Source organism: Crocodylus siamensis, chromosome 2 (genome assembly GCF_052110815.1).
Source record: "Crocodylus siamensis isolate JL-2025a chromosome 2, ASM5211081v1, whole genome shotgun sequence".
NCBI lineage: Eukaryota > Metazoa > Chordata > Crocodylia > Crocodylidae > Crocodylus > Crocodylus siamensis.
Genome location: NC_143396.1, coordinates 175,055,342 through 175,083,142, shown reverse-complemented (window position 1 = coordinate 175,083,142; position 27,801 = coordinate 175,055,342). Strand labels below are relative to the sequence as shown.

The window sequence follows — 27,801 nt, the reverse complement described above, 5'->3', positions numbered from 1 at the left end:
CCCAACAGGCTGCAATCATTCCTCTTGTTGCAGTATTTCCAGCAGAGACTAGCACAGTCAGCTGGCATGGCAGATGAGTGCACAGACTGGTCACTCATGGGACCCTACAACAAGTCACCAAGACTCTGATGTGAGGTTGAAACATTTTAGAAGAATTGTTCTTCTCTCCAGTCCTTCTTTTCAGCTATTGTTCCCATTTTTTCTTTTCTTTTCTAAAAACTTGTTATTCAAGCAACTCCAGAAACAAAACTCCAGCACAGGAGGAACACTCAGGAATTGCATAAGGTTGAAGTCATTACACCCTTACAAAGGAAATGATATATACTGTAATAATTCTTATAAGTTATCACTTCTACTGTCAATGTAATGATCTATATGAAAAAAGCTTTCAAGACTATTCAGACAAGTTCTTTGGGTAAATCTGATATATTTTATGAGACTAACTCAAATAGTTGGAAAAAATTCTTCTTTGCAAGCTTTTGGGTACAAATACCCTTTGTCAGGCTGAGGAAGCACCTGCTGTTGGTGTGTGCTCTTTGTGGATGGAATGAATAGTAAAGAAGCCAGAGGCTGGTACGCATGCAAGAAAGCCAGCCACTAACATGGCTACAACCTATACTCTCTATAGTACCTATACCCCACTACTATTAATTAATATTCAAATAATCTAACTAAAGACTGGCTTACTAGCTGGTGAACTTTTGTCCTCTGTGTAAGTCAGGAATGGAATCCGTTTTTCTAATTATCTATCTATCCCTCCTTGGTCTCTTTTCTAATAATGTAACCTGGTGGGACATCACCAAGATGGCCCAATTTTTCAATGCAGGAGGGTGTAATTTCTTTTGGATTTGAGTAGTACATAGCCTAGCAACTCACAACAAGAAGAATATCAGCTTTTTATTCCACACAAAGTAAACTTTCTTTCCTGGAGCATCCAGCAGACAAACCAACAGATCTGAAGGAATATTACCACTTTGTTATTATTTTGGTCATTTTCCCCAGAGTATTGGACCTCCAGGCACTGCCACCCCACATAGGTAAAGAGAGTCTTTCTCCACAGTCTCTACAGCCTAATGTACTGTATCCTATATTTTGTACCATCTTGGGAGTATTTTATAAACATTTTTTGTGCATCTGTAAAGCACATTTGAAAGATGAATAACTCCCAGCCTCGTATCTCTCCATTTCTTTTCCCAGGTCTTTTTCCCAAACTTTCTTTTGCTTAGTTTTCCTGTCCATCCCTTTCTCTATTAAAATTGCATAAATTTTAGAGATTAAGCCTTTTTCTCACATCCATATATGTCATTTGTTCAAAAGGGGTCAGTGGACTAGTGAGAATCTCTCTGTGTTTATTTTCATTATAAAATTTCTATTGTGAAGATATCCTCAAAAAACAACTTTTACCCTATTAGAAACATCACACATTTCTTGATAAGATTTCATATCCTCCCCTCAAGACAGTTGGCATAAATGAGTAATACTTACCCTGACCCAAACAGAACTGCATGTTTGATAATTTCTGGAGAGGAATGCTTTAACAACAAAAGTGGTTAAAATGGAAACATGAGGTGAAAACAACTGCTGTCCCTATTTCTAGAGGCATAAGGTATTTCAGTCGCCCTTTTTGGCTGGTGAGTTGCATGTGGGAATCCAACCTCATTAAGGCTTTATAAATCTGTCTGTATGGACTGCTGCAGGCATTACAATTGTCAGCCAATTCTATCAGGATTGTACTTTAGAGCAGAAAATTCCTTGACCAACGGGAAGTTTTGGGTTGGGTGGATCAGTAAGGAGGGAATTTGGAAGATTATATATACCAGCCAGAAGTTCCATACAACTTAATCCCCATTGCAGGATCAGGACCAATGGCTTTCAAGTTATCATTAACCTGTTGTTCTTGGTTTTTTGGTTTTTGGAGATTTTTTTAGCTTGAATAAGGAAGTCCCTAGTGTCACACTACTTAGCAAAGTCTCTAAATCAGTGGTCTCCAACCTTTTTAAGTACGAGATCACCTTTGGCATTTAAAAGCAATCAAAGATATACCATGCGCCACCACCACACTGTCCCCCCTCCCCCACCCCTGGCCCAGCAGGTAAGTCTGTGGGAAGGGAAAGGGGGGCAGATCAAGGCAGACAGAAAAAATTATTTGGGGGTGTGCCTCCCCACCAGGTGAGTCCCACCTGGCCAGGACCCCACTCAAAGTACCCCTGCTCCTGCCTCTGCAGCACTGTCCCTCACCGCAGGAGCCTCGATCTAGTCCCCGCCCCTTACCTCTCCCCTGGACTGACCTTCTGGGCTGGGGCGTGCACGTGCATGCACACGGGCACTCAGCTCCTCACCCCAACCTCAGATCAACTCCAAGAAGCTCCAAGATCTACTGCAAGAGGTTCTGAGACCTACCGGTGGATCAAGATCCACTGGTTGGTGACCACTGGTCTTGATGCCCTTCTCAGACCTGAGCTTAAGTCCATCCTGGGTTTCTTGTAGCAGGTTCCTAGCTAATTCAATCAGTTAGCCAGTCATGTATAGGTCCTCTGTGTTGCATTAGTTTAGGAAGGAAATCATTGAGAAATTTTCAGTCAGACTCTTAGCAGCAAGAAGAGCAAATGACCAAGGGTAAAGGCAGAGCATGTGTAGAGAGACCAAGGCCTCATATACACAGTGACTTCATAAAAGCTGTCCCTTCCTGGCACTTCCAGTTTGTCAGGAATGATGGGTGAGTGATGTCACAGAGACCCAGGCCATGACCTGACAACAGTAAGGACATGGCACCATGGCTGCCAACCCTGGACATCTTATCACTAGTCTCCTGATACTTAACAGGGGCTTTGAGCTTCTCTGAATCTTTAGAGCTTTCTGATGAATTTGTACCCTATCATTCAAAATTGCCATCATATTCCATTACTTTCCAACAAGAATGAAGCTACATAATTCTCTTAGCCAGGACAGCCACCATTTGTTTACAGAAGTTCCTGCAGAAGGGAAGTTGCCCGTAACAAATAAGACTACAGCATACTGATGACAGAAGATGGAACAAGGAGCAATGGTCTCAAGTTGCAGCAAGAGAGGTTTAGGTTGGATACTATGAAAAACTGTCACTAGGAGGGTGGTGAAGCACTGGAACATGTTACTTAGAAAGGTGGTGGAAACTCCATCCTTGGAGGTTTTTATGGCTTGGCTTGACAACGCCCTGGCTGTAATGATCTAGCTGGGGATGATCCTGCTTTGAGCAGGGGTTGGACTAAATGACCTCCTGAGGTCCCTTCCAACCCTCATTTTTCTATGATTCTGTGTTGCATAAAGAACCTCTGGTCCAGAGCATTTGAGTAATGTTCCTTCTGAGTCTCTAATGTACACAGAGAGCAAAAGGATGTTGGTTGCAGGACTCATTTCTTCTCCTCATAACAAGTTTTTAATGTTACTTGACTTAAAAAAATGAGAAGGAGAATAAGATTGTGGTCAATGAGAAGCTATTTTTGCTTCTAGGCAGGTACAGTGACACAAATGTTTTTTAACATTCTTCTGTCTGGCTAGCCATTGTGAAAATAGGGTCCATTTTAGGAATTATTTACACTCCAGTCCTGCAAATATGTTCTGCCAATGGGAACAGCAGATGTCCCACATGTGATATGCTTATCTGTTTTCAGGATCTAAGCCTTATGCTGTAAATTCCTGTGACAAAGGACCCCTCCCTACTGGGCTATAGTGTGCCCAGTGCACTGGTGGTGCTATACAATGTGGAAAGCATCTGGTCAGGTCCAATGGCAGAACTGATTCCTTCATCCCCTCTCTAATAGGAAGAAGATATGATGCAAGGGAACTCCATCATCCTTTCTCTGCACAATTTACAGCTACCCTTTTCCAACACCTGGAAGTACGGGATCTTGGCATTAGCTATCCTACTGTTTCTAGTTGCTGTGATCATTTTAACTTGCCAAATGTGTCAATTGTGGAAACCCAGCAGACTTGGAAAAAGTAAGTACCAGGCAACAGAAGAGCCTGTATTTCTCATACATTGGTCTTAACAAGGGACTTATTTCCACATTGGAGCAAACTTGAGGACTGAGTATAACTGCAAATATAATGTTCTTGACCTTTGTCCTTCAGCACAGTGTCTATCTCAAGGTATCTATCCATCCAGTGCCTAACACTGTGAAGTGACCATTGAGCTACAAATAGCCAACATATGTGTCCTTGGGGCCTCCTAGATCCCAGCCTATTGCTTCATACTGATTTTGCAGTGAAGCTCTAGTGCCACTTTGTGAACATACAATAGTTTCCAATTCAAAGTAATGACTAGGGTTATAGCTTCGCCTAGCTTACTGGGAGATCTTTATGTCAAGGCACAGAAAATCTAAAGTAGGGGTGTCCAACCTTTTTGAATGTGGGGCTGGATCATGAACTTTTTATCACCCAGTGGGCCGGCGAGCCATATTCAAAGACGTCACAGGAAGTGGTATCACATCAAGAAGTGATGTCACGTGACCTTTGACACCAATGAAGTTGCAGGAAGTGACAATGAAATGGGTCTAACCTGTTCAAAACTCTCCCTCTACAGCATCCATCTCTTCCACTGTTCGGGACAGGACACTGAGCTAGATGGACCATGGGGCTGATCAAGCATGGCACTTTTTATGCTTTTATGTTCAGAAGCTCTTATGTTCTTTGGCTGAGCTTCCAAACTATGGCTGAGATTTGCAAAAAGGAGTAGATAGGCATGTTACAACGTTGTCCTAAAAGATTTGGAGCCCGCTAAATCCCATTCTTTAATGGAAGTTGGCCTTTTGACTCAGCTTTGAAAATCTCAGCCCAAGGTGTCAACCAAATAAGTCAAAATATATTTTGCATTTCTATGCAGTGCATCTATGTGGGGCTGTCCAAGCATTTTACAAACATTAAATGAACCTGAGGATGAGCCCAGCCGGAGCAGCAGGGGCCCAGCTTCAGCCGCATGCCACTTTTCCTGGCCATTGCTGACCCGGCTGGGTCCGTCCCATCCAGAGCAGCATGCGGCTGAAACTGGGTTCCCACATGCTGCTGGGGATGGGAGGAGCCCAGCCAGGTCTGCACTGGCCAGCAGAAGCAGCAGCGGAGCCGTGTGCCACTCGGACGGGATGAGCCTGGCCGGAGCAGCAGGGGCTGAGCTGCATTTTCCCCCTACCTGCACTGGTCAGTCCCAAGAGGCACATGGCTCTGCCGCCACTTCTGCTGGCCGGTGCTGACCTAACCGAGCTCCTCCCATCCCCAGTAGCACTTGGGAAGCCGGCTTCAGCTGCATGCTGCTCTGGATGGGACAGACCCACCCGGGTCGGCACCAGCCAGCAGAGGTGGCGGTGGAGCCGTGTGCTGCTTGGGACTGACCAGCACAGGTAGGGGGAAAGTGCAGCTGAGCCCCTGCTGCTCCAGCTGGGCTCCTCCTGTCCTGAGCAGCACATGGCTACTCCTCTTCCCATACGCACCGCGTTGGCAACGTCAAGCTGATGTGGTGCATGTGGGAACCTTGTCCCTTCCCCAGCCCTTCAGCAGCCATTAGGAAGCTGCTGAGGCACTGGGGGAGGGACAAGGGGGGAACAAAAGTAAACAGTGTTTACTTTCATTTCCTATCGCAGCACCGTGGGCCACATAAAACGGCTTGGTGGGCCGCATGTTGGACAAGCCTGGTCTAAAGGAAGGTCTTTAAAAAGGCTCTGTCAACCATCATGTACTCACTAAGTCCCAAAATGTCACGTCAGTAGCCAGTGAAGAAGCAGGAATAGAGCTGCAGGGGTATGCAGTGACTACATGGTGCAACACAGAATCAGGTCACTGCTATGTCTTACCTTGGCTACAGCCTGTAAGTCAGCATAAGGTGTGGGCAACTCCTCCTTTAATGATGGAAAGTCATAAACATGGGTACAAAGATAATTAAATCCATGAACCCAGCAGAGCTCTTTGGAGATGAAATGCATCTCTTTAAAATATAATCGGTGCCACTGACCAGGGCATTGCTCTCTACCTGAGCTAGACATATTTTCCATTTAGAAGGTGGTGAGTGGAACAGAAATGCCCCTTAGCATATTTACTTGGGTGATCTGAACAAGCTCCTGCCTTGAAAAAGTCTGCCTTGGGCGCCAAGGCAGAGTTTAGAGGGAGCAAAGGACCCTGTACCTCCAGTCCCCACTCTGTGCCACAAGCAGAGAGAGAACTCCCTGTCCTCTCCTTACCTTGAGTAAGCATCACTGCCCTCACGGTTGGATCAGGGAGTGCTCCCCTTCTTTTTTCAACCCTTTAGCCATGGAGGTAGGTTGCACACTAGACCTAGGTGTCCTATATGTCTCTGAAGCGTAGGTCCCTCTGTGCTCCCAAGTCTGTTGCTCCTAAACTAGTGTAATTATGCTCTCACAGCAGCAGAGCTGTGTGTTTAAGAGGCCTGCTTCCCCTCTGAGATGGGCAGGGGAACCAGGTTCCTCCTGTTAAACTGAAACAACCTCTCTGTGCAAGAAGAGATCAGAGTGGAAAGCAGCTTCTCTTTGCTGTACCTGTAGCTCTCACTTGGTCCTCCTTAGAGTAATCCACTGCACTGAGATACTCCAGCACAAGCTGCACGTGTGACCACTCCAGGTTGACTTGAGCTTGGGCAAGAGTCCAGCCAGAAGCTACATCAAGGTGCTAGGGTCACCACCCCAGAAACTTCAACATGATTTCCACTCTCTTCCCATCAGTCACAGCTTATCCAGTTTATCTGTCATATAACTCCAGGGAGATGCAAGGCTCAGGGACACTTCCTCATTGTCAAGCTCCAACTCTCGTCTGGCCTCCAGCTCACCTTGGTCCCATCAATCCCTGTATGGTTTGGTTACTGCTATTTAAGTAAAGAAGTAATATTTTTCCCTCTCATATGCCCCTTCTTCTCCCTCCCACCTCTAGCCCTACAAATTCAGATACCAATGTTAAAATAATTTCAAAATCTGGCAGAACCCCTGTCTTCTTCTATGGGTTTATCAGATCTTAAGCATCATTTGAATGTACCTTCCTTGAATTATTTGGTTATTTTTGTCCTACACATGTTACCAGTCATGCGACAGAACAGCTCACACCAGGAGAGCTCCAGGCCCTTGTATTTTAGTATAAGGACTATGGTCTGTACAGGATTGTCTAGAGAAAGGAGATGATGCCAAAAATGTGTTTTACTAAATTGCAGTGCTATTACCTGAGGGAATAGGAGATGACAGTGAACTTCTGCCCTGTCCTTGCAATGGCTCAAAAAATCTCATGACCAGGATTGTACAGAGATTAGTGATTCGGAGGTGACTTGATTTCTGGGAGCCCGATAGAAGGGTCCTGATTTTCAAAGAGTTGGGCCTCAGCACTTTCTGAGATGAGGTTTCATAAATAAGCCCCATACTGGGCAATCAAAATCACTTTAGAAAATTTGAACCCATGGCTTTATATTTAGAGATACCATCTCCAGGCTGGTGCACTCATTTTGCAATCCTTGTTCCCACAGAGAGGAAACGCCTCAATGAAGCCTGGAATGGGATAAAAACAGAAGATGGCATCCTAAGGAAAAATATACAACCATCTCTCCTTGACATTGCTCAAAAGAGCTACTCTTATGTCAAGGTAATTCTGCTTCCTTGCACAGCTCAAAGGTTAACTGTACATTCAGAACGCAGAACCAGCTGGCTGATTTCCAGGGTTCAAAAGAGAAATGAAATTCCTTGGGGCGAGACAACTACAGGTTAAGGGAGAGCCTCTTCTGTTAAAAGGGGTGGGAAGGAAGACAATGTTCCTCCCATCCTGAAACAAGTTCCCTTCTTTTTCATGATCAACATGCTTCACGAAATCTCATCTTCCCAACCTTGGTTAGTCAAAGGCACAATTACAGCCCTGGCTAGGACACAATAATAGGAGGTGCCTGGCCAAAGTTAAAGCTGGATTTGATATGGGCAAATGCTATGGAAAGTTTCCTCACTAACTTCCATTATAACTTCGTTTTCCTGACCTCCAGCATACCCTGCTAACCCAGGCCAGGGCTTTTCTCAAGTATATATATTTCAACTGTGTCATTCCTTTGATGAAGTGGACAAGCTCCATTTAGGAAATAGACTGAAGCCAAAAAAGTCATTATGATCTAATCCAGATTTGAACCAGGTTTTCAATCAGTAAGATGCCTAGGCAGCAAAGTACTAAATCAGTAAGCCTTCACTAGTCCCATCCGATCATATTATTTCTCATACATATTGCTACCCATATGATAATATCGTAATAATAGCATGCTTAGGTAATCACTCAGCAACATGCCTCAGTCTCCCTCAGAGAGCAATCAATCCTCCTAGCCTGAAAAGCAGTTTGCATACTTCTGGGAAGCAAATTCAGATTAGACCTCATGATGCTGCATCTGAGAGTTTCTGCAGATCCAGCTGCACACCATTTGACATGTAGCAATGAGCACTGGGGGAAGAATCCTGCCCACAGTTTTGTAGAGCACTTCAAACACTACAAACAGGCATTGAAGGGCTGCTGTATAAGGCATAGGTGGAGCCAGTGCTGAGGAGTGCGCTAAAAAATATCTTCCTGTTTACTAGGATCTCAAGTTGTCTCCTGTTCTTCTCTCCACCTTCTATCCTCAACCCTTCTCTTTCAACCCCATGAAGAGAGGCAGTTGTCATCACTTGGTCACTCTAACTTCTCCCTTTTCCCATCACCCATTCTTCCCCAAATTTACTCCCTGTGTCTGTGGTTCTTCTCTCTTTGCTTACCAGAGCAGGGGTGGTTTCCACAATGTAGCAAAGTAAATTTGAATTCCTTTGGTTCCTGGTGAATTTGTGAAGACAGACAACTAGGTCTCTTTGTGAAGGATGAGGAGAGGAGAAAACTGGATAACAGCAAAGCACTTTAATCAAACAGACAAGCCCCTCAGCTGGTATAGCTCCACCAACATCAGCATGAAAATGTGCCCAGCAATAGGATATTGAAACCAGAACAGCTACAGAGTCTATTAGCCAGAAGTCAGCCAGATACTACCAGTGGCTGCCCATTGCAAAATGGGTATTTTAGGGCTGCAGTTTCCTTACCAATTTAAAGGGATAACACCAAAAAGAAAGGTATGCTAGGAAGGAAATTCTCTAAGAGGTCAGTATGAGTAAGGAAGGATGAAGAAAGGAGTTGCTTTATAGTTATGGTATCACAGCAGTCACACTCGAATCTGTTTTCACTCAGTTCCCTTGCATGATCTCTGTACTCACAGAGGAGACAAAAAATTTCTGAAATTAGTGGAATCACTCTGATTTACATTAGTTGAGGGTCTGACCCTGGCAGGGATAACTGCTTTCCTCATATCCTTATTGCTTACTCTCACTTACCCATGCTCACGAGACTGTGAGGCTCTTCCAATCACAAATCTCTGTTTGACAGGAGGACCAGTATCTATCAATAGGTGCAGATTCCTCAGACACCCTCATCTGCTGTGGCTGAAACAGAGAGGCAGGCAGCCTCTTTGCCTTTTAAAGAGCAGTCTCTTTCCCTTGTTCTCTCTAGATCCAGAAGCTGAAGGAGGAGCTGGACAAACTAGGTACCTGCCTCTCTCCCTCCTCCACCAGCAGTGAGAACCTGGACAGCGTGGGCAGTAATGCAGAAGTCCCAGATAACTCCCGGGCCAGGCTGAGGTTCTCTATCCTCTACCATAGGGAGCAACTCGAGCTGTTCTTGATGGTCATCGAGGCAACAGGCCTGCCCAGCCAAAGGAGCACTGACTACGCTGTGCGGATACGGCTGTTGAAGCAGGTCCCATCCCCCATTGCTGGGCTCCAGCGTGTGGTCCATGAGTGGCAAACCCAGGTGGTGAAGAACAGCAGGACATCTGTCTTTGGGGACCACTTTGCCTGCTCTCTGCCAGAGGCTGAGTTGGAGAAGAGCACTGTGAAGTTGGAGGTGGGGTAGGGTTGGCTCATTTGGGCGTGTGACCTTTGTGAGTGCCAGTGAAGCAGGCTAAATTAATGACTCTGGAGACTAAGGCCATCACTTTGCCCTGAGAAGAAGTGCCTCATGGGAAAGCTTCTCTAGGGATGTTCCCTCTTCACCTCCATGGGGCTAGGAGGGAATTTGTATTCTAGTGCCATTCACTCCAGGGTTTCTCAGAGACTAACAAGACCCCCAACAGGACCTTTCCCCTGCTCTGGCATGGTGTCAAGCAGTGCCATACTATTGTATGCAGCACCCACACTGTCCCCCAAAACCAAAAGTAGTATAGTTGCCTTAGCACAGTGCTGAGCGAGTGCCGATAAGTTTCTCTGAGAGGCAGCACCATGAAAAGGGGCTATGTGCTACTTGCTGTCTAAGCATAGATTACTCAGGCCAGTGACAGACATTACAGTTATTACATGATTAATGTGTTAAATGATAACATGTCACACATTCAACAAATTTATTGTGCAATAAAAATGGCAAACCGGCCACAAAATTAAAAGTGGAAAATCGTTGTGGCCTGTTTGCACTGTGTTTTAATTTGAATGTATGGCACGCAAGTCTCCAATCCCTAGCTCCCCAACATGTTTGTGCAGCCAGCTGGGGGAGCTGCAGGTATGTGGTTTAATGGTCTGTGGTGCTGGCAGCTGGGGATTAGGGAGCTCCTTGGTCCCCAGCTCCCTGCACCCCCAGTATGCATGTGCAGCCAGTTGAATGCCCCAACAGACAAGCAATCGGATATGAGAAATGTTATCCCAAATCCCACCTATCTTTAACGTCTAGCAGGACTGCACAATTTTTGGGGTCCAGTATAAAATTCCCCAGGTATAGTTACATGATTAAATTAACATCTGCCAGGGGCCTCAGTGGTAAAGTTTGTATGCTTTTCTGAGACAAAAATTTTAGACCAGGTCAAAAGCACAATACTTTACATTGCTTAGGTTTGCCAGGACAGCATTTTCTAAGTCCAGGGTTGTGCTGGCTGAACTGGGATATTTGGTAAATCTCCATGGCAATCCCTTCTCTTGATTAGTTTTGAGAGTCTGCACATGAAGAAATGGCTCCCCTCTGTGGATTATGTGGTCCTGCAGTCAATCAGCTCCCTTTCTGGGTGGCACTGGGTAACAAACAGTAGCTGAGAAGAACTGGAGAGCAAAGTCAGTGAGGGGGAGGGTGTCATGAATATACTACACTCCCTTGGGAAGAGACAGAAGTAGTGTATCATCTCCCAGGGCAGTCTCAAACTTCAGGGCAAGGGCAAGGGGCCTGCTGAGCAATGTGATTCTGGAACTGCTGGAGTCTTCCACAAGCAGGCCAGTCCTTCACAATTTTTCTCCTACTGATGCTGCAGCACTCTAAAAAAGTGATCCTCTCTGTTCCTTCAGGGTCATGGGCAGCCATGAGTGCATTTCAGTTGGTGCTCTTTATTCCAGTTGCTGCCCCTCCTTGCAAACACTATGGTAGCTCTTACAAGGGTTCTGGGGCATGGTATAAAAGTCATCTACCAGACACAGGGATCCCCTCTGGAGTAAAAAATTAGACTGAACAACAGACAGGGCTGGCTGAGTGGAGTAGGGAAAGAAGGAATGACTGACTTTTTGGACAGGCATTATCGGTCAAGGCCACAAATTGCACTGCAGTCTACATAGATAGGCAGAATCAGTTGCTGTTGGGCAAAAGAGAAGCGTTCAAACATGCTAGTCTCCCAGCCCCTCTCACTTAGGGAAATAAGATATCCAAGGCTTTCACCCCACCACCAAAAGCTACCATCAGCTAGTCAATATGTGAAAACAGCACTGTGTGTGACTTGGAGCAGGTCTGCCTGCAGACCACTGCAGAAATACCTCAGTTCTAATCAAACTAACTGGTAGCCAGAAGTCTAACTACTGCTGCACAGAGCTGCACACAGGCTGATTTGCCCTTCTTTCTCTAGCTTTGTGTTACTGTGGTTTCACTGCTTCAGGTTACCTGGGTTCACTCCTCTAAAACTAGTTCTAGCATTTCTGTATAGGACTACATTGTGTGATGCAGACTTACCCATAGGCATCCAACTGCATAACTCTTTGCTCCAGAGACTGGAATGTCTCAGTATAGAAACAGATACTGCGTGAATGAAACTAAATAATTTATTGACAAGAATAGTGATAAATGCAAAGACCATTTCCAATGAAAGAAATAATTCACTACTACTGCTGGGCACAGTCATCTTTCCCAGTAATCTGACACATCAGAGAGAAGGGACTCCAGACTGAAGGCTTTTTAAAATTGTATTAATTGGGATATTTTTTCCTCATTTGTTTTATTAATTTGCTACAAGAAATCAGGGACAGCATTGTATGTGAAGGATCTAAACAAGAATACTGTCAGTTCAAACAGTTCAGCTTCCAGGGAAGGAGTTTGAGGAAGTCCCACTGATGTAAATATAAGCAGCTATGTCAATGGGATTTTCTAGCTGGGCTCAGGTGGCAAGCTCCTCACAGCTTTTATTAGTGCTTCATATGTTTATGGCTTAATCCTACTTTCTTTCTTTTACAATTTAAGCCCGTTCTTTGGATTGCATTCTCTTGCTGGTGCTAAATCATTAGATCAATGTACTGCTATTTCTCCCTATCACCCCATTATACTAAATAGCCCGTGAAACTCTGCTACAGCATCACTGGGCTCAAAAGCTTAGCAGGCTTCAAAAAATGGGATTATATGAATAACTGGAAAAGGCAGACTTGCAGTAGAGTACATTAGAAACAGCAGCAACTACCAGGAATCACAGAAATTATACAAACCCTCATGCTTCTGGGCATACGTCAACCTCAAACTTATCAGGGTTAAGAAAAAAAGGGTTCTCTTAGAAGCAGATGAAACTCTGCAGAACACAGGAGATTTTCCATCCTTTTGCCAAAACTTGCAACTGGAAAATGTAGGTCCTTGATTATATTAACTGCTAGTCTGATCAAATATGGCAATTCACATGTATTGTGACACAGCACCTGACTCCTGGCAACGTTGCAGAGGACAGCACTTGAAAGCCTCTAGCATGACTTTGCCTGTCCAAATGGGTTTGCCCCTTATTCGTTTTTATACTGCATCTTTAATGACAAAGCATTTGGCAGGCATACCAAAGGGAATGCAGCAACTAAGCAAATGACTTTGACCATCAGAAGGCCAGAGCCAGCTACTAACCTCCCCAGGTCAAGGGTGAGAGTGAAGTAAGAAGGGGAAAGGAAAAGGCTGTGCAGAAAGAGAGTGAGAGATGGAATGGGAGGCAGAGAGAGACACAAGCAAGCGTTTAATTGTATCAGTTGTGCGAGGACAGCTTTGTGCTGCTCCTTTCCCTCTGTTTATATTCCTGACCATTGAGATGTAGGGTCTGAGTGCTTTCCAAAAAGGAAAACAAACTGCCACTGTCCCTCTCCCCCAGCAGGAAGCAGCCTGAAAGGTTTCTTTTTTCAGCTAGTGATATGCTGAGCTACCTGGATTCCCCAGAGAACAGCCCCCAGAAAGTCGTTTTCGGGCGGTGGAGTCTGTAAGTTGTTCCAACTGTCACTGGGAGGGAGGAGGTCAGGTTGACACAGAGTGCCTCCAGGATGGAGGAAGTATATGGGTGGCATAAAGCCACCTGGGCCTGTGCTGTCTCAGACTGGGTTGAGCGTATTTTGGGAGCGAGGCTATTTAAAGCACAACTGGATAAATTGCACAGAAAGGTCTGGACAGGACGGAGAGGCTTACAAGTGAGGAGTGCTTAGAGCAACCAATTCAGGTGACAGTGCTAAGGGGAAGGACCTAGTATGTATTTGCTGGGCTTGGACTTCCTTTGTTCTCTCTCTCACTGTAGCCCCAAACCAGCTCTTTAGGTCCTGATGACAGGTAGGATTGAGGATGTTAGTGTGCCTTTGTTGCCAAGGCTAACGGCATACTGGGCGTACTGGTATGTGTGTTGGCAATAGGTCAAAAGAAGTGATTATCCCCCTCTATTCAGCACTGGTGAGGCCACATCTGCAGTAATGTATTCAGTTTTGGGACCCCCACTACAGAAAGGACGTAGGCAAACTGGAGAGAGTCCAGTGGAGGGCAACAAGAATGGTTAGCGGGCTGTGGCACATGACTTTTGAGGAAAGACTGAGAGAACTAGGCTTATTTGCTCTAGAGCAGCAGGTCCCGATCTGTGGTACAGGTACCACTACTGATATGTAGACAACCTGTCAGTGGTATGACTTAACAGATTTTTGTAAATTGCCTTATATGACGAAACTTTGCTGGTGGTACTTAAGGTTGAACTGAAAATTTGCTGGGGGTACTTAAGGTTGAATTATTTTAAATTGGTGGTGCACAATCTGTCAAAGTTAGGGACCCGCTGGTTTAGAAAAGAGGAGACTGAGAGAGGATTTAATAGCAGTCTTCAACTACCTGAAGTGGGGGTCAAAAGAGGATGGAGCTGGACTGTTCTCAGTGGTGGCAGATGACAGAACAAGGAACAATGGTTTCAAGTTGCAGCAGGGGAGGTTTAGGTTAGAGATGATGAGGAATTTTCTTATTAGGAGGGTAGTAAAAGATTGGAACAGATTACCCAGAGAGGTGATGGAAGCTCCCTCTTTGGAGGTTTTCAGAACCCATCTAGACAAAACTTTGTCTGGGATGATCTAGCTGGGGACAGTCCTGCTCTGAGCGGGGGGTTGGACTAGATGACCTCCTGAGGCCCCTTCCAACTCTCACTTTCTACGATTCGCTGATATGCAGACCTGGCCCTTGGGTTTCCTGAGGCAAGCACAAGGGCCACTATTCCAGCTGACCCTAAACAGGTGCATGTGATGCTGGCACTGGTGTCCCCACTCGGCCCTGCTCCTCGTGGGGAATGCTGATTCTCTGTCCTGCAGGTTAAACATTTCAACAAGTATTCCCGACACACTGTGCTGGGGGAAGTCAGAGTCATGCTGAGCCAACTAAAGTCCTGTTGGAGCATGGAGTTCTGTGAGGAGCTACAGAAGACTACAAAGGTAATGGCTGACTTCATGATAACTGGGGAAAGGGGGTGGCACGAGGGAAGGTGAAAAAAGTCTTATCCTTTAACTGGGCAGTAACTAAAAGTCCCTGCCACACATCAAAGGGAACAGGCTATATGAGATGAGCTGGTCGCCTCCTCCTCAGAAACCAGACTAAATTAGCAACATCACAGACCCATTCTGCATCCAGTGTACTTTTCAAGTGGGCTCGACAGACTTTTTTCAGGCCCAGAGACTGACTTCTCTTCCCAAAGGTGAGCCTTTAAGGTAGGGTTGAAGCCCACAGGTGGAGAACCTCATAGGGACAGAACTTACACACAAAGCAGTTTAAGTGACTGGAAACCAGTTCAACCCTGTAACAAAAGTTCGGTACACATAAACCACTTTCAAAATGGCCAAAACTGTTTTAAGATAAACCTGGATGGATATAGTATCAGACTGAATTGATTTAGATTAAACCAGTTTCTGGACCTTCTGTCCCTTGTTCAAGTTTTAATTTATGGTCCCCCCAGCATCCCAGGATGCTTTACAGCCCTGGGCTATGTTGCCTGCTCCAGTGGAGCATGCTCCCTCCCATCCTAGCCCAGGGTTCCCCAGCCTGGGGCAGCCCCAGGGAGCTGAGGGGAATTCTTTTCCTCCCAAACCCTACAGCTGCTTGCCTTAGCTACTGGGAGTCTCATGGGTAGCCCAAGACAGTTTCAGGGAGCCGAAGGAAATTCTTCTGCTCCTCCGCAGCTGCTTGTCTTAGACTCACAGCAGCCAAGGCAAAACCAGCTGTGGAGGAGCGGGAAAAGAATACCAATCAGCTCCCTGCGACTGCCTTGGGCTGGAAGACCCTGGGCTAGGGGGTAGGGGGAAGCCCCCTAAGGCAGGGGCTCCCTGATGCCCCCACACTGGACTGCATGGCAGATACTCAGCCTCCCTTTTGTGGCAGCAGCTGAAGCGATCAGCAGCTGGGAAGGGGAAGGGAGTCCCCTCAGCTCCCCAGGGCTGCCTGGGCTGGGGAACACCCCCCCCTCCCCCCAAGGAGAAGGATCCCCTAAGGTGGGCCAGCACCTGGACAGGGGGCTCCTCAGCCTGCTGTGGCGGGACAGCAGGGGATTGGGGGCATGTGCTGGGAAGCCAGTTGGGGACAGCACCACTTGGCTGGGCTAGCAATAGCCTAAGGGCTAGGGGACGTGCCCTAGTGCCCCCCGCCTACTGGCCTGGATCAGTGCAGGCCTCCCCCTGCCTTTCCCAATTGAAAACTGAACATCAGTTCAGGTGGTTATCGGTTCAATCTACGTGGTTTATAGGAAGCTGCCTAGATTGAATCGATTCTACCTTGGGCTTTTTGTTATGGTAAAGGGACTGATGGGACAAAACGAGGTCATACTGTACATTCTTGGTTCCATTTATAAAGGGTTAATGATTAATAAAGAAGTTAGTGAACAAGTCATAAGCTGTTATAGCCAGGAAGAGTGTGTTGTGAAGCATTATAACACTATCAGGAGAAGGTATTTCAGTTAGTTATAAGCAGCCTATTATGGAGTCATACAATTAACTGATTATTAAAACATCTATTAATTTTTTATAATTATAAAAATGGGCATAAGTAGGGGATGGGAACAAAATGAATTCAGTTCAAAACTCATGCTTCCTAGTGCTAAGTCATGCCCTAGATCGGGGTAGGCAAAGTCGAGCCCATGGGCTGGATTAGGCTCGTGGTGGACTTAATTTCCCAGCAGCCCCTTCCTGCATCACTGCTGGGCCAGTCTCCATGGAAACCTTGGCCCCCCACTATCATAACACCCCTGCTGCTGGGGGTCTCTATAGAAACTGGCTGCAGCAACATGGGCAGCAGCTGTTGGGAAATGGAGTCCAGCCACCAGCTGGGTCTGCCATTTTGCCCACCCCTGCCCTAGATCAAAGGTGTCAAACCTGCCCACACCCTGGGCTGGATCCTGACCCACCTCCATTACTGAAGCAAGCAGCAGCAGTGTGGGAATTACTGCAGCCATTTCTCATCTCTCTTGCTGCTAAAATGATCCCCAGTAGGGCTTCATACTCTGGATTCTGGTGGTGGGCCCCAGCCTTGAATCCCCAGCCTCTCCTGGAGTTTTGTGGGCTGGATGAAACAGCTGTGCAAGCCAGGTCTTTCACACTCCTACCCTAGTTTTCATGTACTCTGCTCTGGTGGATAAAGCTTACAAAATGCTATGGTTTCATGTAGCATGACAGAGTTAAAATGCAGGGCCAGTGCTTCACCAGACACAAGTACAGAGCCCTTTTGATGCACTCAGAACCATGCAGTATTGCCTCAGACAACTCCCAAGAAACAGGGACTGAGAGAAAGGCTCCTTTCTTACAGAGCTTTGTGCTCATTTAACCCTCCAGTTAACATTTACTGCTCATTTAACCCTACTGGGTAAAGATTCAGTACAGTTACATTGTGGTCAGAACCATGTGAATAGCAAGGGTCAAATCCATCAGAGACCCTCCCTTGAAGTAACCCAGAGAGGAGCTATTTAGGAGAAGAGGGGTTATGAGAACTTGCTATCTCCTTAACTATAAGACAGGGAACCCATTATACTGAACAGGTAAAAAGAGAAAGAGTTTATGCTGCAGCATAGAAAAGAAAGCTGACGACAGGTGCATAAAGGTCATGTGAAGGCTGCTGATCCTTTCCTCTGGCATATGTGAAGAGCTAACCTCTGCACGACATGCCAGCAAGAATTCATCTGTAAGATTAAACCTCTATAGAGAGCTGGAGAATTCCCCAAGGGGAATGATACCCTTTTCACCACTATATCTTGGCAGTCACATGTCCCTCCATTGCTTTCTGCATTGATTTTCAAAGAAGACAATGGCCTTTTCTATCCTGAGCTATTTGCAGAGGTCTCCTACAGTTGCAGTATCCTCGATAGTAGGCAAAACAGTGAGAGCACGAGCACAGCCTAAACACCGGAGTCTGGATCTGCTCTGTGCAGGGGTAGATGACAGTGGTAAGGAGGGCCCAAAACTAGTAAGATGGGCCTTCCTGGCTCAGTCTAGCCAAACCCCATCACTAGGCACTGATGGGAGACCTCAGAAACTTCAGTGTAGCTCAGGTCTTGGGACAAAAGGGGGAATATACATATGGAGAGAAGACTCTGGAGTTGCAGATTCATGTGTCTTAAGCTATGTTCATGTGGTAAACTTACTGTGCCCCGCACCAATGTCCTCAAGTACTCAGTGCTACTCCAGACAGGCTTCTCATGATCCCTGAAGCAATGTAGCTGCATCTGCACACCACTGAGGGTGGGCTAATTAGCTCAGGGGAGGACTAATTGACCCTGTCACTCAGCAGTGGTAATTAGCCACCTGCTGTGCTGCACAGAGACAATTACACCCCTTCTGATGTAGGAGGCCCTTGCCCCCACTAGTGCAATCTGTTTGACAGCACCACTGTAGGGCACCCAAAGGCACTTATCAGTGGGGTTTATAACCCTAAAACACTCCAGCACTTTGCAGAAATCCTTATGATTAAATTGCTGGGCAGAGCTCTCCTCCATTCAACCTCTTAATGCCAGTGGGATTACATTACTGTAATCAACAGGAAACTTTTTCTCTTTGGAGTGAATTTGCAATGCCCTCATAGACTGGATCCAGATGTGCAGGCACATGTGGTCTGTGGCACCACAAGCCTCTTTGCTGGTACCACAAACCACATGTGTTACATGTTAAACTGTGCAGAGCACTACTGAGCTGGTTTTCCTGGTAGCAAAAAAAACCCTGGAAAAAAAGTGGCACAAAGCACACCAAAGTGCTATGCGCCAGGACAAATGCAAAGACGAGAGGGCAGGCAATCTAGGGCTGCCTGGTCCCCTGCCTCCACGTGCCATGCCTTGGCTGGCAGGGGCACAGGGTGCCTGAATGTAGGGGCTGCCTGCCGAATAGCCCCATGCTGAGGCACCCTGCGCCCCAGCCAATCCCCCCTGCAGCACATGGAGCAGCAGGACAATGTGTGCCACTGCAAACACACAAGCAGGGGTGTGCACTGCAGCACATAGTGGCACAAATGTGTGCTGCTGCACCTTGTGCTGCTGGAAATGCACGCCCCTGCTCGCCCCCATGAGGTGCAAGGCAAAGTACTGTAGTTCAACCTGTGCCTACTGTGTGCATTCTCCCTGGCTTTGCACTGGAATAAGTGGTCACTCAAGTTGTTATGAAACAGAGACCAAAATAATTCTCCTGAGATAAACTATTTTGCACATGGAATTACTGTTGGCTGGACAATTGCCATTTTAGCAGCAATTGTGTAAACGTTCAACCTTCTAAAAGTATTTTGGGAGGACATTACCAATAAATGGACATTTTCATATTCAGATAAAATTCATTGTTAATATTCCTGGCTTAGGAGAGAGGAAATAGTCATAGCAGATACATCCTACCCTCTTAGGATAACAACGCCAACTCCACTATTATAAGAAAGAGATCTTGGAGTCATTATTTACTCCAAGGTGAACATGGGCCGACAATGCAAGAGCACCATCAGTAGGGCTAACCATACCTTGTTGTGCATTCATAGATGCATCACAAGCAGGGCCAAGGAGGTGATCCTCCCCCTCTAAGCGACACTGGTCAGGCCGCAGCTGGAGTACTGCATCCAGTTCTGGGAGCCGCACTTCAGGAGGGATGTGGACAACATGGAGAGGGTCCAGAGGAGGGCCACCCGCATAATCAGGGGACAGCTGGGCAGACTCTATGAGGAGAGGCTATGGGACCTTAACCTGTTCAGCCTTTGCAAGTGAAGGCTACAGGGGGACCTGGTGGCCAGCTAAAACTTACTAGGGGGGACCAGTGGGGTTTGGGGGAAACCTTGTTCCCCCAAGCGCCTCCCAGAGTGACAAGGAATAATGGCCATAAGTTGCTAGAGCATAGGTTTAGACTAGACATTAGAAGGCACTATTTCACAGTCAGGGCGGCTAGAATCTAGAACCAACTTTCAAGGGAAGTGGTGATGACTCCTACCCTGGGGGTTTTTAAGAGGAGGCTCAGTGTTTACCTGGCTGGGGTCATTTGACCTCAGTTTTCTCTCCTGCCCAGAGCAGGGGGTCGGACTAGAAGATCTACAAGGTCCCTTCCAACCCTACATCTATGAATCTATGAACCTATGGATCTATGAAAGAAAAGAAATACCTGCACCCAGCAGAGGGTGCTGCAGGTCTACAGAATGAACCATTCTGTCCATTGCCATTGCTAGCAACTAGAGTTGAACATCACAGAAATACTGACTTGTTTCCATTCTTTGATGAAATCACAGTGGTTTCTAAAAGAGACGATATTAAAGGCACAGTAGCAAGCTACTTAAATGCCAGAGTAATTCTAGTAAGAGATAATTAGGGCTGCAACAGTAATGTTTTAATGCCATGAAAAATCAAAAGAGGATTGCATAGAAAGGAGAAACAAGGTCACGAATAGGGAGAAATATAAAGAAATAGCTCAAATATGGAGGGACAAAGATGAAAATTAGTTACAATTAATGTGGGTTATAAAAGCCAAAAAGAGAAGGTATTAAAAATCTAAAAATATCTTAGAAAGATGAAGGAAATAAAGAGATAAAGTTGAAGGCAAAATAGGTCTGTCACTTTACAGAGAAAGAGAGCAAATTATGGATGATGTAGAAATGGCTGCAGTATTTGATGCCATTTGATGCCGGGTGGCACACGTTAGCACTGTTAGGTGTACAAATTTGATTCACGAGATGAACTCAGAATTTGCAACTAGGAATCCATAGTGTTAAAAACATTCTAACCTGCTGTGGTCTTTCTGAATTCTTTCTAAAAGAAGAATTGCTCTATTATTTTTCTGTAATAAAAAACTGAGAAAACTATGTGCTGCCATTTGCTGAGGGGTGCTTTGATTTTTAAAAGGTTGAGAACTGCTGACCTAGTGGATAACAAGGTGATAAGAAATAGACAACATAGATTTGTCAAGACACATTGTGTCAAACCAACCTAATTTCATTTTCTGACACAGTATCTGGCCTTGTGGATGGAGGGGAAGCAATAGATTTGCTATATCTTGATTTTAGTTAGGCTTTTGACAGTCCCTCATGACATTCCTTAGAGGTTTTTAAGACGTGACTAGACAAAGCCTTGGCTAGGATGATCTAGATGGTCCTGCTTTGAGCAGGAAGTTGGATCAGATGATGTCCTGAGGTCCCTTCCAACCCGGATTTTCTATGATTGTCATTCTTTGAAGCAAACTAAGAGGCAAACCTCATTTGGGAAGTTTTAACAGGAGTGTCATGGGTAAGACATGGGAGGAGGTAATGACTCCAGCGCTGGTGAGGCCTCAGCTGGAACACTGAAGAGAATCCAGAAAAAAACAATGAGGATAATAAGGGTTTTAGAAAATACTATGAGGACAGGCTGAAATAACTGGGTTTTTTAAGATCAAAAAACAAAGAACTGGAGAGGAAAGGGCTATATCAGCTTTCTTCACATATGCTTAAAAAGGCTGTCATTAAGAGGACAGTGAGCTTTCCTTCTCTGTGTTCACTGGGAATAGGACAAGGCAAAAAGACTTAATTTGACGCATGGAAAACATTTTGGATAGAAGGAAAAACTGGGGAGAATTAAGCACTGGCGCAGGCTACATAGGTGGATCATGGAATCCCCACTGCTGCAAGCTTTTAAAGACAGATTAGACAAACTCATGTCAGGGATGAGTGAGGTAGACTAGATTAGATAACATCTGGGGGTCCCTTCTAATCCTGCATTTTCTATAAGGCACAGAATTTTAACTGTGAGGGCAATTACTCTGACTCAACTTATCGTGCTACATTATAAATTTTCTAGCAATTGCAGTTCTTAACTCCAGATAGGAAGTTACCAGAGCAGTGCTCGATCATGCGTTGCATATGTGATGCAAGTTCCCAGGCAAGGTTCTTTAGTCTGTGCAATGCAGGAGTTCAGACAAGTGGAATCAAAATGGCCTTACAGCTCCATACTTTGCAGAGTTTCAAAGTATAGGTCCAATTCAGATACAGGCGATAGGAAAAATGAGTGGCTGTCATTTGTGGTACCATTAACAGTCTCTGTCCATGAAGAGTCGAGGGTTGGCAGATTGGGGTCTGGCTGGCAAGGGAGGGAAGAGGAGGGCCTGACCCCCACAGTTATGATCCTGCAGAGGAGCCCAGACGCCAACTACGTAACAACATTTGTCCTTCCAGCCCTTCCCTAGGGTTTCTTGAAAGGAATCTCCAAGCAAACCTCCCACTTGATATAGCTTTCCCCTTACTACAAGTACTGAGTGCTGCAGGGGCAGTTTGTAGCATGGTCCCTTCTGCCTGTGTGAGGTGACTGTGAAACATGGCCCATCAAGATGATGAGTTACATCCACATAACTGCTCTTTGCTGCCATGTGGCAGGCCCTCTTACGCAGCTCCCCTGCTCTGGCTGTGTGGGTGTAAGGGGAGAGGGGAGCCATCCAACTCCTTTGGATCCTTCCCTCCGAACTTCATCCAAGCCTGGGGAGGTGGGGAGCAGACTGGAAACCTCTGACCTTGAATACTGCAACAACAGTCAGTCAGGACTGGGAGGCTATAACCTTAGTAGGACAAGGTAGAAGGATGGATTAAGTACCCTATCAGCCATGCTGTACATGGCATTAGTGCAGTCACCCCTGCAGGCCAGATTCCAGGCTCTGTTACACAGAGTGATTCCTTCAATAAAGAAGTGGCTCCAGATCTGTGGTGGGGTTAACTGCAATCACAGCCCAGCCGCTCTCACTGTTCACAGCCGCTACACGCCCCTGGAAGCATTGCCTTTCCTCCCTCAGATTACTGACATGGAGGAGAGGAGCTAAAACACTGCTTTTGACAGGGTCTATTAGAGAGGATGCGAGTGGGTGTGTAGGAAATGGTGGAGAGGGATGGCTATTCACAACGTGACCCCTGTGTCCTTTTACAGGATATTGTTGGAGAAATCCTGGTGTCATTGAAGTGTCTCCCCATCTCCCAGAGGATAGAGGTTGGGTTGCTTAAAGCCAGAACTGCCTCCTTGTGCAGCCGTCCAGATAAAAGTAAAGGCATTCATTTTCCTGACTGTCTGCTTGCTTGAGATCCTGCACCTCTCCAGCTTGCTACCCTGCCTGCAGCCTTTCTTTTGCCCTAGGAGAAGGGATAAAGTGTGTGAGGGGGAAAACAAAAGCGTAAGAGATTTTTCCATGGGCCCTTGACAGTCCAGTGCGAGGTGGGTACATTTGCCATAGCCCTACTGAATCCTGCTTCACTGGCTCAGAGCCCTGTGGTAGTCCTACACCCAGGTGGGTAAGAAAGTCATTGAAAGTTAAGAACGGAAACATTTTAATTAAAGAACCTGATACACAGATGCACCACAGTTAGGGTTGCCAACTCTTGTTTGAATTTATTCTGGGAGGTTTCCGGAATGCCAATGTGCCCACAACTATGGGAACGTGCCCACATGCTTGCATATATCAGTTACGGATTACAGTGCATAGACTTGACATCAGGAAGGCAAATGCATATTACTATTTTAAAAACCCACTAAACTACTGTATAAAATCAGATTCAACATTTAATACTTATTTTAATGAATGCCCTATCATTTATCTCCAGGGTGACTCTCAGCAGTCTCCTAGAGATTTATATTTAATTCCTGGAGACTCCAGGGCAATCCTGGAAGGTTGGCAACCCTAAGCACAGTGCATATTTCCCTCTCCCCTACCCATTATTTTAGTCCCATTTCCCTGACAGTGCAGAGACATAGAGGCCAGGTTTTTTGGTCCATTACAGCCCCCTTTCTACCACCAGAAAGCCAACTCAGAGGGCCTCCTTGTGTAGCAGGAATCTCCAGGAGGCATAACCAGTGACATGGCAGATGTGGCTAGGCTTCTGCTATACCCTTGCAGTCTTAGCTACTGGGATATGGGAACGTTCAGGGCAGCCTTGGGACTACTCTAGGTAGCAGAAAGGCTGAAATGACCCCTGCAGAATCAGGGAAACATGAAGGTGAGGTGGTGCCCTTTTCTTTCCTTCCCCCAATACCTGGCCTTCTTCATCAAGCACTATCCAATCAGACCTCAGATCTAGCCCCATTATTTTCAGTGGGCTCCTTCTTTGCCTACAGCAATGAGTTGGAGGAAGGGAGGGAGGAAAGGACAGGTGGATCTGTTTTCCTCCGATACTGCACATTATAACCGTAAGCTGACAGTATGGAGCTTTTGGTTCCCTTGTGCATTAATTTGGCAGACCTTTGGCAGTAGTGCCAGCATGTTCTCTGGTTTCTCTCATGTCTAGTGTCTCCCTTTCCAGTGCAGAGCAAGGACAATGGAAACAGATGCTTTTAAGATCTCTTCCCTTCACTACTGTAACTCTTATTACAGATCACTCAAGATCAGTCAGGTTCTTCCCACAGGTTCAGACTTGCTATCTTCAAGGAAATGAAGCTTCAGTGCTTTGCCTCTTGCATCACTGTTTACACTTGGGCAAAGTAATTATCAGGGCTTCATTTCCTTGTTTCCAGCCAATTTTAGTCCAGGCAGAATTGGATTTCATGTAGGTACCCCACAACCAATAAAGGTTAAAATCTTTCCTTGATTCCAGTGCATGAATCTCATTGATTTCAATGGTAACTCAGGTTAGGTGTGTGGTGTGGGAGAAAATCCATCCTTCAGTGTGCACTCCTTATTAAACCATCTTGTTTTACCATCACTATGTGCTAGATCACATGACCTGAATCCAACTTATGGTTAAAGCCTAAGCCTTCCTTGTGTGCCACTGGAGCCCATGGGAGCTGTGCTGCTGATTTTAATGGGCGTAGGATCAAATGCACAGAGCAGTCTGAGGGATGCCTGGTGCAGTGTCTCCTTTCATTTCTCCTTTTCCTGTCTCCCTGCTCCAGATGTGTACGCACAAATAGACGTCTTCTGCAGTTGCCACAAACAGAAGCATCAGAAATCCAGGCCACAAGCTCAAGCTCCGATTATCGTCTTCAATGAGACCTTCCTATTCCACCTTCCTGAGCCAATTACCGGGGACTGCACAGTCCTCATCTCCATTTATGAAATGGACTCCCCTGCTAGCAGGCAGCTTGTCGGGCAGGCCTCCTTGGGGAAGAGCAGGACCAGTGAAACAAATGAACACTGGGCTCTCATGTTTCAGTCCATCCAACAACCTGTGGCTAAATGGCATCCTCTGTTGATTTAGAGGAAAGACACTTCTAGCATGTGGAGCTGACCAGGCTTTTCTTCCTCGACCATCAAGACCAACAGCTCTTAAAATGGGCACATTCCAAAGATGGACACTAGACTGCATACTTTTGCTAAGAGGTTGGACACTAGATTTGTGCAGGATGTTCTGGATATGGTTGATCCTGCCTCAGGCAGGGGGCTGGACTAGGTGACCTATGGAAGTCCCTTCCAGCCCTATTTCTCTGTGATTCTGTGAGTGACATTCTTTGTTGCTGGCATGGTAACTGAAATAGCTTTGCTCATAGTAACAAAATACTGTATTCTGATCCACTGACATCTCCCCCCGCCATACACCTGTTGTTGGGAGGGCATGTGACTTTCCATCCTTACTGAGCATGTTGTAGTATTACAGCAGCACACAGAGCCCTTAACAGATCAGGCCCCACTGTGCCAGTGCTGTATATACTCTTTCAGAGAGATAGTCCCTACCCTGGAAAACCTGAAATCTACATATTCATGAAGAAACAACAAGTAGGAACAAAGGAGAATGATTATTCCCATTTTACAGAGGGGAAACTGAGGCACAGTGCCTAAGTAACTTGTCCAGGCTCACACAAATAGAATGGCATGGAGTTTTCTAGGGTCTGTATCTAGATTACCTGAGGCACACCCCCATACCTCAACAATCTTTTTGTCTCTCACTTTTATTTGCCTAGCAGGGTCACAGATGTAGCACTTTCATCCCTTCAGTATCTCTAATACAAGAAGCAAGAGTACAGGTACCTGGGCACACTTGATTGAAAGTATCCTGGCCACCAATACCTCCCCCTTCACTTGCACAGGCTGCCACCTGTGGGTATGTTGTGACTCAAAGCTAGAACTCTACATCCAAGGCTGTTGACCAGGAACTTTCCATCAGCAGCACAATCATGTTAAAAATACATGTGCTCTGTTTAAATGCAGCCCATTCTCCCCCACTATAGATAAACAAATCTTCACAATGGCACAGATCTTCACAATGAAAAGAGCCTGACGAAGTTTCAATGAAGTATGAATTTGCCCTTTTTTGCTGTTTTACTAAAGACCCTGCTGCTGCCAGCTGCTAAATTTGGGTGACTTCTTGTTGTTCATCTTTAGTAAATTAACAAGTGTCCAGGGTTCCTTTGACCTGGTAATCAGCTACTAAATGTCATCTAAAGCTAATTAATGCTGGTAAGTATTTGTTTCACTTCTGATATGAGCACTAAATATGGTAGTGAAGAAAGTAGTCACTGGGTCTGGGAATTCAGGCACTTTTATTTTCCTTAGTCTCTCAGGGGACAGCACAGCTTTGGACAAGACACAGAAAAATCACTGCACAAGGTGTGGACATGGGGGCATAGGTACTGCCAGGCTGGATCAAACCAACAAGGTCCATGTCAGCCTGTGATTTGTCTTGGGCAGAAGCCAGCACCGTGGCAAGATTTTTGTTCTCCTGGAGCTATGAGATAATCTGACCCTTTCCCCATTCAGGCTTGCCCTGGTCTCTAATAGCTAGACTGACTCAGGCCCTGAAGCAGGAAGTTTAATATCCCTTTGAAAATTGCCATGTGACTAATTCTAACAACTCCGGACATCTCTACTGTTCAGTGCCTTACCTCTTTCTGAAACATGGTATGTTCTTGGCCTTAGTGACTTCCTGTGGCAGTAAATTCCAGTTTAACGTTTCAATTACATTTTAGTTTCCCACGTTCAAATTTCATTGACTGTCTTCTTACCTTAACAGGACAAGAAAAGGAGAAGAGAAGTTCCTGGTTTACCATCTCAAAACTATTAATTATTATATAGGACTAGCCAATTGCCTGTCAAGAATGACAGGGGGGCAGAGAGGGTCGGGCAGGGATGGAGCCGTGGGGGCCCCCTTCCCTCCAGCTGCCTGGGGTCCAGCAGAGGCATGGGGAAGGGAAAAGCAGACCCGGCCCCGATGCAGGGGAGAACTGGGCCCGAGAGCGGGGAAAACCCAGGCTGTGGCAGCGGGGGGGCAGGGCAGCGGGCCCGGACGGACCCAGCAGCAGTGGGGGAACAGGAGGAGTGGCCTCAGAGTCAAAGCAAGCGAGGGGGGTGGGGGAGGAGTGGGCCCAGGCCTGGGGGGGAGGAGGCTTGCTCCTTCCCTCACCCCGCCACGGCTGTGGCCGCATTGGGCCGAACCCGTTGTTCCCTCCGCCCCCGCTGCAGCAGGCCAGCTTGTTCCCTGCTCAGGCCCGCTCCCTCCCCTGCACTGGGCCTGGACCCTCTCCCCTCCCCCTCACACTGGGCCCAAGCCCACTCCCCTCCCCTCCCCGCCATGTTACCGGCAGGAAGGCCCTGCTGGCCTCACCCCCCTTTCCATCCTCTCTGTTGCCACCGCCTTCAGGGAGCAGCCCCCCTGCTCCACCGCCTCCCCACTCTGTCCCCTGCGCCCCCATCATCTTGGCAGCAGGCCTTCTGTCAGAATGCTTCTTCCTGCTCCGATTGGCTGTTAGTCAGCCAATCAGTGCACAAATAAAGTGTTACAGACAGACAGACTTATAATATTAGAATTTTATCATGTCCATTCCTCTTTTCCAGAACAACTCCAGTCTTTTCATTTTTCATCAAAGAAGAGGCCTTTGAAAACCCCTTCTAATTCTGAACCACCATTTCTGAGACAGGGTGATCAATCCTT

General features: G+C 46.4%; 1 protein-coding gene across 1 annotated transcript; it reads left to right on the top strand.

Moving 5' to 3' along the window:
* Positions 1–3,809: 3,809 nt before the first annotated feature.
* Positions 3,810–26,343, top strand: LOC149871360 (synaptotagmin-5-like). The gene is made up of 6 exons (XM_090034613.1): positions 3,810–3,975; positions 7,487–7,677; positions 9,520–9,912; positions 14,814–14,933; positions 22,877–22,988; positions 24,830–26,343. The coding sequence occupies exons 1-6, from the start codon at positions 3,810–3,812 to the stop codon at positions 25,132–25,134; spliced, it is 1,287 nt and encodes a 428-aa protein (XP_089890739.1). The 3' UTR covers positions 25,135–26,343.
* Positions 26,344–27,801: the final 1,458 nt, after the last annotated feature.